General features: G+C 42.3%; 2 protein-coding genes across 2 annotated transcripts in view; one reads left to right on the plus strand and one right to left on the minus strand.

Moving 5' to 3' along the window:
- GPAT2 (glycerol-3-phosphate acyltransferase 2, mitochondrial) overlaps window positions 1–16,822 on the minus strand; it is a 208,070-nt gene that overhangs the window by 162,403 nt on the left and 28,845 nt on the right. The window lies entirely within an intron of this gene.
- Window positions 10,180–14,145, plus strand: LOC141133000 (uncharacterized). The gene is made up of 3 exons (XM_073622056.1): window positions 10,180–10,669; window positions 11,915–12,073; window positions 12,154–14,145. Exons 1-3 carry the CDS (start codon window positions 10,342–10,344, stop codon window positions 12,345–12,347), a joined length of 681 nt encoding a protein of 226 aa, XP_073478157.1. The 5' UTR covers window positions 10,180–10,341; the 3' UTR covers window positions 12,348–14,145.

Consider the following 16,822-nt stretch of genomic DNA (forward strand, 5'->3'; position numbering starts at 1 on the left):
AATTACATTTACGTCTGGGACAGGTAAGGGAGCCTTTATATGTATCTTTAGAACATGATAATAACTGAACACAAAAGAATAATTGTGCTGCAGGAGCTAAACCCACAGCTTTTTATTATAAGAAAAAACAAACAAATATAATTGGGCAATTAGTGTAACTCTAAAGAAAAATAAGAATAATTAAACTACAATAAAATGCATGGCCACAGAGCTCAACACAAAAATAAAAAGTACACAGTCTTTATTATAAATTGCTCTAAAAGATATTTAAAAAAAAAATCCCTGCACCTAATAGCTTAGCAGGGCTCCGATGGGACCAACAGATAGCATCTACTATATAATTATAAGCATGATCCCCAGACTACAAGAAATAAATAAGAATCACAGAAAGCATTACTTATACACCCCTGGAAAAATAAAGGGAGCTAAGTACACCCACTGAAAACCATGAACAATGAGTGTGCCCAGCCACTTACCTAACAAGTTTGTTGTCCTAATCTAAATTCACTCAATAGTAGCAACTGCTGGAGCTCATTCAGCAATCTTTTACTGCTGAACAAACAGCGCTCATTCAATTCATTGTTAAAAAATATAATCCATGGTTCCAAGGTGCACAATTCATTTCATTATTTTCAAACCTAATCTAAACACCTGATAATTTGTTAAATCTCTGCGGGACAGGACTGAGTTTAAAAGACAGCCTGATTATTAACTGTACGCTTCTTAATCTCCAACTGGATCAATTATTCCAGAACATAAATAGCTACATACAAAGAAATCCAAACTTGCAATGACTAGCACGTGTCTCCCACTGTCTCCCAACATATGATAACTGATTATGTATTTATTGTTAACTTGTCTATAAAGTGCACAAGGGAAAACTGTACACTGGCATAGTGTATAACTTTTTATCCTTCCACTAAAATCAAAATGAATTGCACTCAACTAAAAATGTTTAACATTTTTATGAGAGAATACAGTACTGACCCCACAATCCTGCTACTTGTGGTGACCAGCAAACATGCTGAGCAAAGTTGTAACTAAAGATCCGACATTACAAGCATGCCTGTCTCTCCAATACGGTGGCTTCCTTCCCAAGTGATCACGATCAATGCTCTCTGCATACTCCAGGACACAAGATCCAATGTCATTGTTAAGGATAGTCCTCCGAGTCCACCAGTTCCAACATCTGCCATATCCAATGGCTCAAATGTTGGAGCCAGTGGACGCGGAGGTACCATTACTAGTTGCTGGCTCATATCCTTTTGTTTTTTATTTAATCCAACAAAGATTTTTATTGAAGATACATCAGCATACATTGCCAACAGTACATATCGATGAGAAGTCCAGCGGAACCACACCCACCACCCAAAGTCGATGTTAACAAACCAATAAGCCTGATAATACAGTAAACAAGTCAACGTGCCTAACCAGAGGGGCCAAACAGCAATAAGTTTTACACTATACTTAGAGACAAAGTATCCCCCCTCAAGTACTTGTTAGGGCTGGGCTCAGTTCTTCCTTCTCTGGGCTGGCTGCTCAGCTGTCTGCTAATGTCCAGCTCCTATCTCTCCAGTTACTCAACTGTTGATTATATCCTGCTCGTCAGTCCTGCCTACTTAAGCCGTCCAGTCCAGAGGAGCCCTACCTTCGCCTTGGTCAACATCACAGAAACTATCACCTGTGATCCTGTTCAAGACTTGCTTTGCTAACATCCCTTCTGGCTCCAGATCCTGCTTGCTGTTCCACTACATTAATCCCTGACTTCTGGCTTTGCTGACTTTCTGGTCCGGTTACTGAATTTTGGCTATGTTTTGACTACATTTGTTCTTTTTCATTATTAAACAAGTGTGATTTAACTGTACTTCTGTCTCGGCCTGATTTCATGGTTTCTGACAATACTCTAACAATATACCCTGCAGGAATACACCTAACTAGCCAGCATTGAGCCGAAGTAGCCTGTCCATGGTCAACTCCACCGGAGCAAGCTCCGGAACATCCAACCACTGTGCCCATAACCTCTCAAATTTATGCAAATTTCCCCTATGTTGGTATATAAGCATTTCCATTCTTAACAGCTCACCAATATTCTTGACCCACTCCCTCACAATAGGGGGAGCCTGTGACTTCCAGTGTACCATGATCAGTTTGCATGCCTGGAACAAAGCTCTAAGGATAGCCTCACTGTTATACACTTCCCAGTCATACTCTTCCAATATACCCAATAAGCAGGCATTTAGGTCTATGAGAAGGGCCACCTGAAAACACAGAATTGATCCTATGTACCACCCATGCTCAGTAGGAATGAAGTTTTGGGCACGGTCACAAAATGTATATTAGGTCACCATGGTCGGTGTTACACCTTGTGCAAGTAGAGTCTGATTGTAGGCCCATCAAGTGAAGTCTGTGAGGAGTAAAATACACCCTTCATAAGGATATACAATTGAGTTAACCTTTGTGAAACATTTAATGAGCATGAGACGACAGCCTGAAAGGCCTCCTCCCACTGTTCACCTTCCAGATGGCCAACATCACGCTCCCAATGGTCCATCACTCTCAAGGGATGCTGACTCGGAGGATTTGGCATCCCCGATGAGACTGAATAACGGAGTGGGTGACAAGTGCCATTCTGAGGAATTGTGCCTTAACTGCGTGCTGCAACTGCATATAATAAAAGCGCATAGACTGTGGAACATTAAACTTACTCTCTAAGAGCCCTTGTACACTGGGGCGGGGTCGGCGGTAAAACGCCGCTATTATTAGCGGCGTTTTACCGTCGGTATGCGGCCGCTAGCGGGGCGGTTTTACCCCCCGCTAGCGGCCGAGAAAGGGTTAAATACCACCGCAAAGCGCCTCTGCAGAGGCGCTTTGCCGGCGGTATAGCCGCGCCGTCCCATTGATTTCAATGGGCAGGAGCGGTAAAGGAGCAGTATACACACCGCTCCTTCACCGCTCTAGATGCTGCTAGCAGGACTTTTTTTACCGTCCTGCCAGCGCATCGCTCCAGTGTGCAAGCCCTCGGGGCTTGCACACTGGAATGAAAGTAGCGGCACTTTCGGGGCGGTTTGCAGGCGCTATTATTAGCGCAATAGCACCTGCAAACCGCCCCAGTGTGCAAGGGCTCTTATGCAGCAAATGTCATAAGTGCCCAGTTAGGGAATATTTGTTTAAGATGTGTTACTCCATATGTTGACCACCTAGACCCACATTGCAACTTCGATAACTCCATATAAGTGCCATTACACAATATGGGACTAAATTCCATGTAGCCTGTTACCAGCAGAAGGTATTTGGCCTTCTTCTAGACCTTCTTAATGAGATTATATGTCAGGTATCTCTTGTGCGGTAATCCAAAAGCTTGCACTTCCAAGGGCCAGTACTATGGATCTCCTATGTGTAGGGCTGAAACAACTAATCGATTAATCGACAACTAATCGATTATGGAAATAGTTGTCAAATATTTTCATAATCGATTAATCGGCCAGCCGATTATTTGGCCTGCATACAGAATGCATTATTTGTTTACATATCAGGAAATACAGTGCAGCACACATACAGCTCAGTACACCATTCATACATGTCAGGAAGTGCCTGAGAACTTGTGAATGTGTGAGGAGCAATGCCTCATGGAACATGTAGTCCTGGGCAGGAAGTGAGTGGGTATAAAAGCAGAAGTTTTTTTAGCTTGCTATAGGGGCACACTATACTATAATTTGCAGCTTGCTATTGGGGCACTCTAAAGGCAGGGAGGAGACAGAGGCATCGGTGGGGGACCCCAGAAGAGAAGAATCGGGGCTGCTCTGTGCAAAACCATTACGCAGAGCAGGTAAGTATACCACGTTTGTTTTTAAAAAATATGACTTTAAAGACTGTGCAGGGAAGATCAGCATCTGAACCCAGAGAAGGTGGAGGCTGATAGACTGGAGGTAATAGAAGGCATTACTATTACATTTAAAGTAAACTTTTACATGGAGGCAAGCCATATTAGGTGGGAGCAGGGCACATTTCAAGGAGGCAGGGCACATTACGTGGGAGCAGGGCACATTTCAAGGAGGCAGGGCACATTACATGGGAGCAGGGCACATTACATGTGCCCCAGTGTGAATGGGGTCTAAATAAAAATGTGATCTCTGAGTCTGATGATATTTACCAGATTCAACCTCCAATAGTATATACAGTATATCTCTTCTGTCTGTTATTCTCAGAGTGGATTAGAGATTTTGCTCCCTAATCATATAGTTGATTATTTATATTTACCGCTGCATATAGATTTTGAAGAATAAATTGCCTTTTTTTAAACTTTACATATTAAATTATACACCACACTTTTTTAAAGGTTATTATCTGATTAATCAAAACAATAAATCGGCCAACTAATCAATTATGAAAATAATCGTTAGTTGCAGCCCTAGCTATGTGTGGTGTGAGATCTCACTGCCATGGATGAGCTTCACTCTGTGCCATCTACCCCATTCCCCATGTCAATGGTTCCTATGAGGTGTTGTAACTGAGCAGCTAAATAATACAACCATGGGTTGGGCAAGGCCAACCCACCATCACCTTTAGGCCTTTGTAAGTGTTTTAGCTCAATTCTGGGAGAACTCTCCCTCCAAATTAAAGTGCGAAAAAGCGCATTAACTTTTCTAAAGATTGTTACATATCTTTTGGGTTACCATCTGTTGCCACCTACTCAAACTTTTGGGAAGCATTTTGTCCAGCAGCACCCTGTAGTATAATCTAGGTTTAGTGTAAAGTGGTGTTTCTCAACTCCAGTCCTCAAGGCGCCCCAACAGGTCATATTTTCAGGCTTGCTATTATTTTGCACAGGTGATTTGATCAGTTTAACTGCCTTAGTAATTACCACAGCCATTTCATCTGAGGGAAATCCTGAAAACATGACCTGTTGGGGCGCCTTGAGGACTGGAGTTGAGAAACATTGGTGTAAAGCATCCATTTTAGTCTAGCCAGTGTCCACCCCTCTATGCGTATTCCATCTATACCTAAAAGCATGTATACTACACCTTTTCCCTTCTCCACCTGTGGTCCACAAAATACCCCTCCAGGTTCTAGTGGCGGCCATCCTTGGTTTGCAGTCGCTGACAGCTCTTAGGATCTCTCGAGTGGGTGCAACACATCTTTGCCATGTAGTATATCATCCTGATAAAGCTCACTGTAAATTGCATTGAACTACAGACCATCAGTAATGAATAATCAGTGTTTGCCCTTCGTTTTCTGCCTTCTGGTCGGAAGTGACTGTTTCTCTACTGCCCTAGGTTTACCCAATGTGCTGCATCCTAGGACCTGCCCATTTGGGATTTTTAGTGGCCTCCATCCTTCTAAATATAATAAGCGTCTGTTACGCATACTATATTTTTATGCAAAAAAAAAAAAAAAAAAAAAAGGGTTTTCTTAGGTCTTGAAAAGGCACCCCTTCCCTATCCCTTGAGATCTGCAAAGCTATGTTTAATGGTAATCTTCCATTACATATGTTGACCTTCAAGCTTTAGAAGAGACTTCAACTCTGAGAATGTCTGGGGCTGCTGGATAGCTATGAGAGAAAAAAAAATATGGTGTGAAGGTATAGTATCCCCACACCAGATAAGCAGTTACTTACGAAGCATCAATGGATTTAATATAAAAACTACGTTTATTGAAAAAATTGTTCACAATATATCAAAATTCACAAGGCTAAAAGTAGATAAATTATACATCCATCACCATTAAAAAAAGAGACACAACGTTGTCTACCCATACAGGGGACAGGGGACTACACACGTTGTGTGGAGGCTAGCTACAGGGGTATAACTATTACTTCCATATTGTGTTTCACAGCTGCTGGATAGCTAGTCCCCTTACTGCTGCCTCTGTAGATCCGGGAATGTGATCCCTTCTTGTTCCTTAGCGGTGTGACTACTCTGTAATATTGGCTGTTTTTGGTAGCATCAATTTTGATGTACTGTGTTTTTTTGCTACCTGTATTCTCAACCATTTGTAGGAGACTTTAGGCTACATTTTGTTATGTTAAGTGAGTTTTTTTTCCTTTTTTGTATTTTCTGTACTGTCATATTTTCCTTTAAATAAGATACGTTGGTGACAATCATCATTCACTTTACCTACAGCAACGCATTTTATCTATGAAATATATGTTTGAATAAAATGTTTATTCATCTAAAGACTTGTTTTTGTTCATGGCACCTTAGAAGTCCTACCCAGAATGCAAATTCTCTTCCATTAATCTTAGTGTCTGATTTATATCTAAAAATATATATACAAGTTTATATAAATTAATAAATGATATGTGTTCAAAAATATATAACGAAGCTTTACAGAGAGACTCTTAAGGACAAAAAAAAAACCACCACCACAATTTCTTTAACCACTTGCCGCCCGCCATATAGTAATATGACGTCGGCAAAGTGGTTGCGATATCCTGACTGGACATCATATGACGTCGCCAGGATATCAAGCCGCAGCGTGCCCCCGGGGGCGCGCATCGCGGCGATCTCTGTCGCGGTATGTCGGTCTGATGCACCGCAACACTGATCTAGGTAAAGAGTCCCTGACAGACTCTTTACCACGTGATCAGCCGTGTCCAATCACGGCTGATTACGATGTAAACAGGAAGAGCCGTTGATCGGATTTTCCTCACTCGCATCTGTCAGACGGGAGTAGAGGAGAGCCAATCGGCTGCTCTCCTGAAAGGGGGGGGTCTGTGCTGCAGCCCCCCTGAGGATGCCCACGCTGGACCACCAGGGACGCCATCAGGGATGGCCACCACTAGGTATGCCACCCTAGACCACCAGGGATGCCAATTAGTGCCCACAATAGATGCCAATCAGTGCCCACAATGGGCATCACTGATTGGCAGGCATTATTGCTTGGCATTGCTTGGCATCCATCAGTACCATCCATTAGTGTACATCAGAGCCACCTATCAGTGCCCATCCGTGCCACCTATCAGTGCCCATCATCAGTGCCGCCTTTCAGTGCCCATCATCAGTGCCGCCTTATCAGTGCGCGTCAGTGCAGCCCCATCGGTGCCCATCAGTAAAGGAGAAAACTTACTTATTTACAAAGTTTTGTAACAGAAACAAAAAAAAATTTCAACATTTTCGGTCTTTTTATTTGTTTAGCAGAAAATAAAAATCCCAGAAGTGATCAAATACCACCAAAAGAAAGCTCTATTTGTGGGAACAAAACAATAAAAATGTAGTTTGGGTACAGTGTAGCATGACCACACAATTGTCATTCAAAGTGCGACAGCACTGAAAGCTGAAAATTGGTCTGGACAGGAAGGTGTATAAGTGCCTGGTATTGAAGTGGTTAAACATTTAAAGCTCCTAATCAAATGACCGTTCCCAATTTCCACTTTCTCATTTAGTCAATTTACTGATAACATTTCTAAATGAAAGATTGTAATATTTAGTTTCAATGTTCCTTCTATTCTTAAAAATGTGAATAGGTGAACATAAAAGACACATTAAAAAAGAAGTTTGGTCATAATACTTGTGTGAATTTTAGTTCTCCTGTGACCCAGAATCAGCCAAAGCCTGCTGTCAATTGACGTCACAAAGCTGCTCTAGGCTCTGAAAGGATCTCGACCATATTGTCAGGATCCACCCAGACGTCTGAATGACAGCTGGCAATGGCTTTCAGCATGCGGCTGAGAGCTGAAACTAGCTGCACCCGCTTCCTTTCCAGTCTAGCGTTCCAGTGAGCACTGAAGGGGCAGAGTGGACAGTAAAGACTAATGCCGCGTACACACGAGCGGACTTTACGGCGGACTTTGCCCGGCGGACTGGATTTCGTCGGACAATTCGATGTGTGTGGGCTCCAGCGGACTTTGTTTTCTCAAAAGTTGGACGGAATTAGATTTGAAACTTGTTTTAAATTTATCCGATGGACTCTTCTTTCTAGCGGACAAACCGATCGTCTGTGTGCTAGTCCGACGAACTCAAACTGACGCATGCTCTGAAGCAATTACAAGACGGAAGCGCTCGGTCTGGTAAAACTAGCCTTCGTCTTGAAGCTAGCACATTCCTCTTCTGTCGTCTTTTAATACAGCCTTTTTTTAGAATCGATAATGCGAGAGGAATGAAGTTGTTTTTCTGCTTTATATTCACACAGAGTTCTCACAAACTTCTTTCTTCATGATTTATCCTCCTGCCATGACTAATATAATATTTTGTAACAGCCAGATCTCCATAACTTTAAAATTTTAAAATAGATTTTTTTTTTTTTCTTTTACTTGCACAGGATTGGGTACTCTTTGCAAAGTCAAGCTTTTAAATAATTTCTGATGCTCTGGAGCAATTGCACTTGCAGAGGGCAACTGCCCTCTGCAAAGTGCACAGACTATTTGCTTTTCTCAAATCAACCCCATAGTCTTTTCGACCTGTACCTGCCTACTCCCAAACAAAATGGCGTTTTTTTTAATCAAAAGACATAGGCAAGAATGTAAGGTAAACCAAAATGTATTTATTTTATTCCCACAAAAATTAGGAAGGCAACACTGGACACACTTTTAGAATCTGGGAAGCCTTTCGTCCCCCAGGACACACATCAAGTTTGAGGACAAGAAAATAGGTATCTTGCGACTATAGGGAGCACAGGGAGCACAGTCAGACCAGACAGAAACCAGGCAATCACTTTCGACTCTTCTGTGGAGCCTTCCCTCCACGCTTCTCTGCAGCCTTCCCTCCACGCTTCTCTGCAGCCTTCCCTCCACGCTTCTCTGCAGCCTTCCCTCCACGCTTCTCTGCAGCCTTCCTCGGAGGTTGTGCCTCTGGTGGTGTACTTGGGGCAGGAGGAGGAGGAGGAGGATTGGCTTCATCTGCTAGATAGGTTGTAGTAGTAAGCTCCCCTCTCAAGCCCTTCTGGTAAGCCTGGAAAATTAGACCCTCACAGAGGAGGCGTTGGCCCTTTTCCAACTCCAGTAATCTGCTGGCTATATAGGTGCCATACGCCTCCTCTGCATTGGGTGGTTTGCTCAGGATCCGGCTTGCTTCCCGTATGAGGTCTAGGGATTCCTGCTCTGTTGGTGTCATTCTACTGGGCCTTTTGTGGAGAATGCGGAGGGGAGGCACCTGACACTGTGCGGCTTCTACTTGGCCCAGCCACAGCCTCCTCCTCTCTCCCACTGGGCAAGGCCTCCTCCTCTCTCCCACTGGGCAAGGCCTCCTCCTCTCTCCCACTGGGCAAGGCCTCCTCCTGGCTGAGGTCATCCTGTGTAAAAAAAGGGACATAGTTGTAATTTTCTGTTATGCAATCACACACAATTTTTAGCTCCTAACTTTCAAATATAATTACACAAAATAGTAAAGGCTATCTATTTGACCACACCATTATTTCAGATGATCAACAAGATCTGAGGTTACGTATATATTTGGCCACTACTGTCTAGTGATGTATCTACATATTACTCTTTGTGCAGAAGTGATTTTTTAGGAAGCACTTTCAAAATTAACACCTTAACATCATTAATAACATTTACACAATCCCCAAATCTAAAAAAAAAGTATACCTGGCTGAAGCTGGGCGCATCCACTTCATCAATGGTGAAAAGGCCCAGTTCATCCTGGGACTCCTCAGCTGGGGTGGAGGTGGATGGAAGGCTGGAGGGAAGAGTGGATGGAAGGCTGGAGGGAAGAGTGGAGGGAAGGCTGGAGGGAAGGGTGGGGGGAAGGGTGGAAAGTGATTGCCTGGCTTCGGTCTGCTCATCCAGGAATCGCAGTTTGTGGTAATACCACAACTTGGGTACATATACTTGGTCAGCTGCTGCCCCGGATCTGAGCGACTCCTGGATTTTTCTGTGTTCCCGCTTATACATGTTACGCAAGATACCTATTTTCCTGTCCACAAACTTGAGGTCTGCCTGGGGGAGTCGAGTCTTCACAAACTCTAAAAGTGTGCCCAGTGTTGCCTTCCTAACACCCCGATTATAATATAGGGGGTGTTTGACCTCCCACAGGTTTTTCTTGTCCTCATAGAGCTCAATAAAATGGCACAAAAATTCTTCCTCTTTAAAGGGATTCATTTTTTCTGGAAGACAAGACACAAGATCAAAACTTAAATGTCAGGCCCAAATCTCAGGATTAGTTTGTGTTGTAATCTAGGGGACACACACACACACACACACACACACACACACACACTCTTTAATCTTACCTTCGTTTGTGACGGTCGCTACTTCCGCACGGACATACGTAGGCCATCGTAATAGCTTGATATACACTGCGCATGTGTCATGCTCCGCCTGCGTCGCCCGCCCCTGACGTTCGTAAGTACGATTTGGCCCCGCCCCTTCACTCTTCGTTGCGCAGTGGGAGTAGATAGCAAAAGATGGCGGAGCGATTAAGTGAAAGTAGCGCGGAGGAAAGCCCGGAGCCCCAAACATCCACATCCCGGAGGAGATATAAGGCCACCAACATGTCTTTTGAAGAGATGGTGGAGATGGTGTCCATATTGAGAAGGGAGGACTACGATGGCAAAAAAGGACCGTACACACGACCCAATCTGAGAAAGGACAAAATAATGTCCTCAATTGTCACCGCTCTTGAAGGGAAATTTGGGACAAAACGTTCGAAAGAACAATTGCGGAAGCGGTGGTCTGACATAAAAAGTCGGGAGCCAGACCAATATTGGCGAATAAAGAAGCTGCTTAAAAAAAGTAAGTACTTGTGTTTTACTATTGAGATACAGAACTTGCATGCTGATCCTTATTTTTGGCGGTTTTTCTGCATCGTTCGTAAATACCGTTCTTTGGAATAGATATGATACTTTATAAAGTGACGTTATTTTTTCGCCAAATACGATGGGACAGTGTTGGACATACATTTATGGCTTGATAATTTGTCGAATTCCCACAATGAGTTGATGTGGTGTAGATGTGTTTGAAAATATAATGCTTCCTCAAAAATGATTCAGTGTAATGTAGGGACAGGACACAGCAGCTGTTTCCACATCTGGACTCACGAGCACTATAGTTAGTGGGAATGATTTAGCAGTCCCACTATTGTTCTTCGATCTTATTTATTTTTAAATTTACTTTTAATTTTATTCCGTACGTTTTTTGGCTCTGCGTAACTTCTGCATACTTTCAGCTATTAAAACCATTCAACTATTAAAATGTTCGTCTCTTTTAGCTGATGTGTGGTCTTTTTCAACTTTTTTACTACCATTTATACGTTTTTAAATATTAAGGTTTTTTTCACTTGTTTAAACATTGAATTCAATGGGAGCATGCTTGAAATCCTTAAATTCTTCTTCCGCTCCCAAAAGTTTCAGCTCCTTCATACTTTCACCTAGAGACACCAAACAAACTTTACAATGTTCAATAAATATTCAGCTATCTGGCTATATCCTTTCAGTTTGATATTTTTGTAATTTTTGGATAAAAAGCTTTTTGTTTAGAGGTCATTTCGTGAAATTTTAGACATTAATCAGAGTGTACTGTGTGTGTTTTGTTGCCATGGTTACCAAAGCTTCTGTTATACACAGGGGGGAGGTGGCTGGAGCATCTCAGCTCTGATTACAGAGCCCGGGGGGAGGGGACAGACACACCATGTACTGATTTATAATCGAGGAATATGATGGGGCAGTTTTGATGGCGGTCATTTTAGCAATTTAGCTATTCAGCATTCCCACGGATTTTGCGCAGGAAATGCATTTTCTAGTGTACTATGTGACCATCACTAAATTTTTGAGGGGTAATACACATAGGAGATCATTGAGGTGTCAGCATCTGTGAAAATAAGCATTCTTTATAATTGTTGTTCATAGGTAATGTTCATCCTGTCAACAACATTTATTATGATGCAAAATTGGCAAAAAATCTTAACCAACGTTTTACTTTATTTATTAAAACCAAAAAGATCAGTATGTTTTAACTATACCTTTTTTTAAAATCTCATAGGGGAGAAAAGACTCAGACAACAGTCCAAGGATCTCAGGACCCCCCCAAGTCACCAGCCTGAGGCCGAACCTACCCCAAGCCCCAGCCCAAGACCACGCCCACCCGACGACCTTGAGGAAGGAGAGGTGGAGGAAGTGTGCGAGGTTTCAAGCCCACCAAGTGAGTGACTGACACCCCAGCTTGAGTTACTGTATTTTGGCGTGCATATTGTAAACCTTGTTTTTATTCACTCGTTTTAGGTGAGTTTCTGGTTGTGGAAGGCCAAGCGGCAGAGCACTTCACCACAGACAGTGCGCAAAGATTAATTGGCCAGATTATGCTGTGGAATGGCCACATAGATCAAATGCGTGAACAAATTCACAGCATGAAACTTCGCCTGGACTCCATGCAACAGGAAATGAAGAACATGATTGATGTTTTGGGCCGAATATAATCACGTTTGGCCTAAAAACATCAATCATGTTCTTCATTTCCTTGGGAAGTTTTTTTGTTATTAAAAATTTTTTTACAATTTTGGGGGTATAACCAAATTTACTATGTGTGATGCACACGGTGTGTCATCATGTGCTATCTTCCATCATGGGTTAGCAATGTACTTGTTTTGTGTTTGCAAACCCTTCATCCTGAAAAATCTTTGGTGGTGAGAGGAACCAAAAATGGGATTGCACACACAAAACACGTACATTGCTCTCCCATGATAGGAGATAGCACATGTTGACTTGACCCTTTAGTAAAGCTCAATTTTGAGCATCTTATAAATGACAAATTTCTGCAAGGGTGACATTACATGCACCGTTCTAGAAATATTGAACTTTGTAAGTTCATTTATTGTAAGTTTTGTTTCTAAAAACACTGTTGTGTATGTAAATCTTGTTAGATAAAGTTCTATATATTTGTGAAAAAATGGCTTGAATAATTTAGTAAAAGATAATTTTTTTTACACAACGTAAAATATTTTTGAAAAAAAAAAAAGAACAAAAAAAAATAAAAAATATGGTAAAAAATGCACCTTTCAATGTGCACCAAGTAAAATTGTTTACCCTATACAATGTGTGTGGCTGTTTCTTGAAGTCAAAATTTGGGGTTTGTTTTTGTGGGCCTGATTAACTAAAGCTAAATGCACTTGACACTACTACAAGTGCACTAGGAGACAGACATAACTTAAAAGGTAAACAACAATAAAAACAAGATATTTAGATAAACCAATTTTCTTTTTTAAACAAACTTACAGCTGTTGCTGAATAGCAATGGCCCCCCGACCATTAAAATAATTCACATAACGGTCACGCACTTGACGTGCGGTTCGGGGGGCCAAGCCAATATGGCCAATTTCTAGGCCTGTGAAAGTGCTAGCCTCTTCCAGTCTGGCCTCAGGCCCAACAGAGGATAGATATGTAGCTGAATGTCTCCTTAAAAAGTTATGTAAAATGCAGCAAGCAAGGATGACGTGGTTGATTTTATAGTCCGCCAAATTAATAGCCGTAAGGAAGATACGGAACCGGCTGGCCAGAATACCAAAGGCATTCTCCACAACCCTTCTTGCTCTGGCCAGCCGATAATTAAATACCCTCCTCTCAGGGGTGAGTGTCCTTTGGGGGAACGGCCTCATCAAGTTCTCACAGAGAGCAAATGCTTCATCAGCAATAAAAACTGAGGGGAGTCCATCCACATTATCGTCATCAGGTGGCAATTCCAGGCCACCGGTCTGGAGACGATGGCACAGCTCGGTCTGTGCAAAGACTCCTCCGTCAGACATCCGGCCGTTCTTACCCACATCCACAAACATAAACTCCAAATGTGCCGAGACCACCGCCATCAAAACTACACTATGGAACCCCTTGTAGTTAAAGAAATAAGACCCCGAATGCGGTGGTGGCACAATCCGGACGTGCTTCCCGTCAATCGCCCCTACACAGTTGGGAAAGTCCCAACGGTCAGCGAACTGGGAGGCCACAGTCTGCCATTCCTGTGGACTTGAAGGAAACTGTGGAGTGCAAAAAAAAATAAGATAAGGACTTTAATAAAAAAATTGTATATCAGATTACACCAAAACATTAGTAAACAACAGCAGTCAAATATTATGAATATGTGTGTTTGTAATTGAAATGTGGAAAAACATAAGGCACACTTATAAGATTACTCACCCCCTATGATGGCCCATTGATACATTTGAATGTGGGGGGAGGGGTTCTAATTAGGTTAACAAACACACCTGACTGGCTGAAACATTTGTGGGGTGGGGGTTCTAATTAGGTTAACAAACACACCTGACTGGCTCAAACATTTGTGGGGTGGGGGAGGGGTTCTAATTAGGTTAACAAACACACCTGACTGGCTCAAACATTTGTGGGGTGGGGGAGGGGTTCTAATTAGGTTAACAAACACACCTGACTGGCTGAAACATTTGTGGGGTGGGGGAGGGGTTCTAATTAGGTTAACAAACACACCTGACTGGCTCAAATATTTGTGGGGTGTGGGAGGGGTTCTAATTAGGTTAACAAACACACCTGACTGGCTGAAACATTTGTGGGGTGGGGGTTCTAATTAGGTTAACAAACACACCTGACTGGCTCAAACATTTGTGGGGTGGGGGAGGGGCAAACAAGACAATGGAGCAGACAATATACATTGTTCAATGGACTATAGGCTAGAGAAAAAAATGGACCCAGCATTGCATGGTGGGGAGGTTAATGAAAGAAATTATGCATGTAGGGCAATAAATTATTAAAATAGGCATGCACGAAGATAAAGGGGACATTCACAGCAGATTGAAAGCATGGCAATTAGGTAAAGAGGACAGTTCTACAATACATCTAAAAACAGTTAATACATATCATGTAATGTTAAAGGATAAAACTTACCTTCATATATTCCTTCTGCAGGACCTGAATAATAGCAGAACAGGTCTCTGGGATTATGATCCCCAGAGCCTGGGGGGAGATGCCTGTCGAGAACTTTAAGTCCTGAAGACTTCTCCCTGTCGCCAAGTAACGTAACGTGGCAACTAGCCTCTGCTCCGCACTGATGGCTTGCCTCATGCAAGTATCCTGCCTGCTGATATAGGGGGTCAGCATAGCCAGCAGACGCTCAAAGACGGGGTCCGTCATCCTGAGAAAATTCCTGAAATCCTCAGGATTATTCTCACGGAGCTCACGGAGCAAAGGCATATGAGAGAACTGGTCACGCTGGCGCAACCAATTCTTGGTCCATGAACTCCTCCTCACCCTGTTCATGGACTGGACTCGGGTCAAAGTATTAACCCCAACACCAAGTCCCCACACAGCACGAACTCGAGAACGAGAACGTCCACTCGACATGGCTTCAAAACGGTCGGCTGCTCAAACAAACAAACTTATAACAAACGCACTGAAGAACAGCAAGGCCTATGAAGAACGACCTGAAAATCAGGAACGAGCGGACCAGAACGGCCTGCAAGGCAGGTTACGAACTGACCAACACGCACTGAAAAGCAGATACAAACCTCACAAGCACAAACTGAACCGCAGAAAACGAACGAAATAAGCTGAAGTGTGAAAAGCGCGAATCGTCTCTAACCAACTTTCTACTAACACGAGATAAACACGAGATTAGCAGAAGGAGCCCAAAGGGTGCCGGAGTGGGGCTTGGACTTCCTTTTTCTAGTCCCGTCGTACGTGCTATACGTCACCGCGTTCAAAACCAGCGGACTTTTGCAATGAGCGTGTGTGGCCAAGTCCGTCCGTTTTTAAGTTCGGCTCAAGGAGCCAACAAAGTCCGACGAAAAGTCCGTCGGGCAAAGTCCGCCGTAAAGTCCGCTCGTGTGTACGCGGCATAACAGTCACTTCTCCCAGCTTTGAGAGATCAGTGGTCATGTGTATGTGTGTTTGTTTTTCTATTAACCCTGTACATCTCCTTTGAAAGCAAAATGTGATGATCACAGTGTTCCTAGGCATTTAAAAAAAAATCATAATGGAAGCACTAAAGGGTTAAAAGTATTTGGCATACAAACAAAACCCCAGGAATTATCAGATCATGAAAAATATTAAAATATAGGAAACTAATTATATCAGACATAGAGAATATTTCATTACAATGTCTAAATGAACTAGAAATGGGAAAGTCATTTGATTACAATCTTTAAAAGTTCAATTTTGGTTAATTAGCTGGTCATACTGGGGTTCATTTACTAAAACTAGAGAGTGCAAAGTCTGGTGCAGCTGTGCATAAAATTGATAAATAATAAAAGTATATAAAAAAGTGACTCTTAGGATTTGATTTTCTAAAACTGGAGATTGCAAAATCTGGTGCAGCTCTGCATGTAAACTTCCAGGTTTTTTTTTTTTAGTCAAAGCTTAATTGAATAAGCTGAAGTTAGAAGCTGATTGGCTACTACCCTGTTTTCCCGAAAATAAGACCTAGCGTGATTATCGGTGATGGCTGCAATATAAGCCCTACCCAACAAATAAGCCCTAGTTAAAGTCCTTGTAGGTCTTATTTTCAGGGTAGGGCTTATTTTCGGGGAAACAGGGTAGGGCTTATTTGGGGGGATAGGGCTTATATTGCGGCCATCACCGACAATCACGCTAGGTCTTATTTTCGGGGAAACAGGGTAGTAGCCAATCAGCTTCTAACTTCAGCTTATTCAATTAAGCTTTGACTAAAAAAAAAAAAAAAAACCTGGAAGTTTACATGCAGAGCTGCACCAGATTTTGCAATCTCCAGTTTTAGAAAATCAAATCCTAAGAGTCACTTTTTCAAGGTACTAACTTTTTTATATACTTTTATTATTTATCAATTTTTATAAGTGTTATAAATAATAATATACATTTACATTACATACGCATTTGTTTTATAGATAATCATTCGTTGATTTTCTATTCAGCATGAATAGGATTCATCCCAAATTAATCTCAGCCTTTAAAAACTTTC

Source organism: Aquarana catesbeiana, linkage group LG03, assembly GCF_042186555.1.
Source record: "Aquarana catesbeiana isolate 2022-GZ linkage group LG03, ASM4218655v1, whole genome shotgun sequence".
Taxonomy (NCBI): Eukaryota; Metazoa; Chordata; class Amphibia; order Anura; family Ranidae; genus Aquarana; species Aquarana catesbeiana.

Coding starts and splice junctions, on each gene's coding strand:
- LOC141133000 (XM_073622056.1), top strand. CDS start 10,342: ATGGCGGAGCGATTAAGTGAAAGTAGCGCGGAGGAAAGCCCGGAGCCC. Junction 10,670..11,914: donor AAAGAAGCTGCTTAAAAAAA/GTAAGTACTTGT, acceptor AAAATCTCATAG/GGGAGAAAAGACTCAGACAA. Junction 12,074..12,153: donor CGAGGTTTCAAGCCCACCAA/GTGAGTGACTGA, acceptor CACTCGTTTTAG/GTGAGTTTCTGGTTGTGGAA.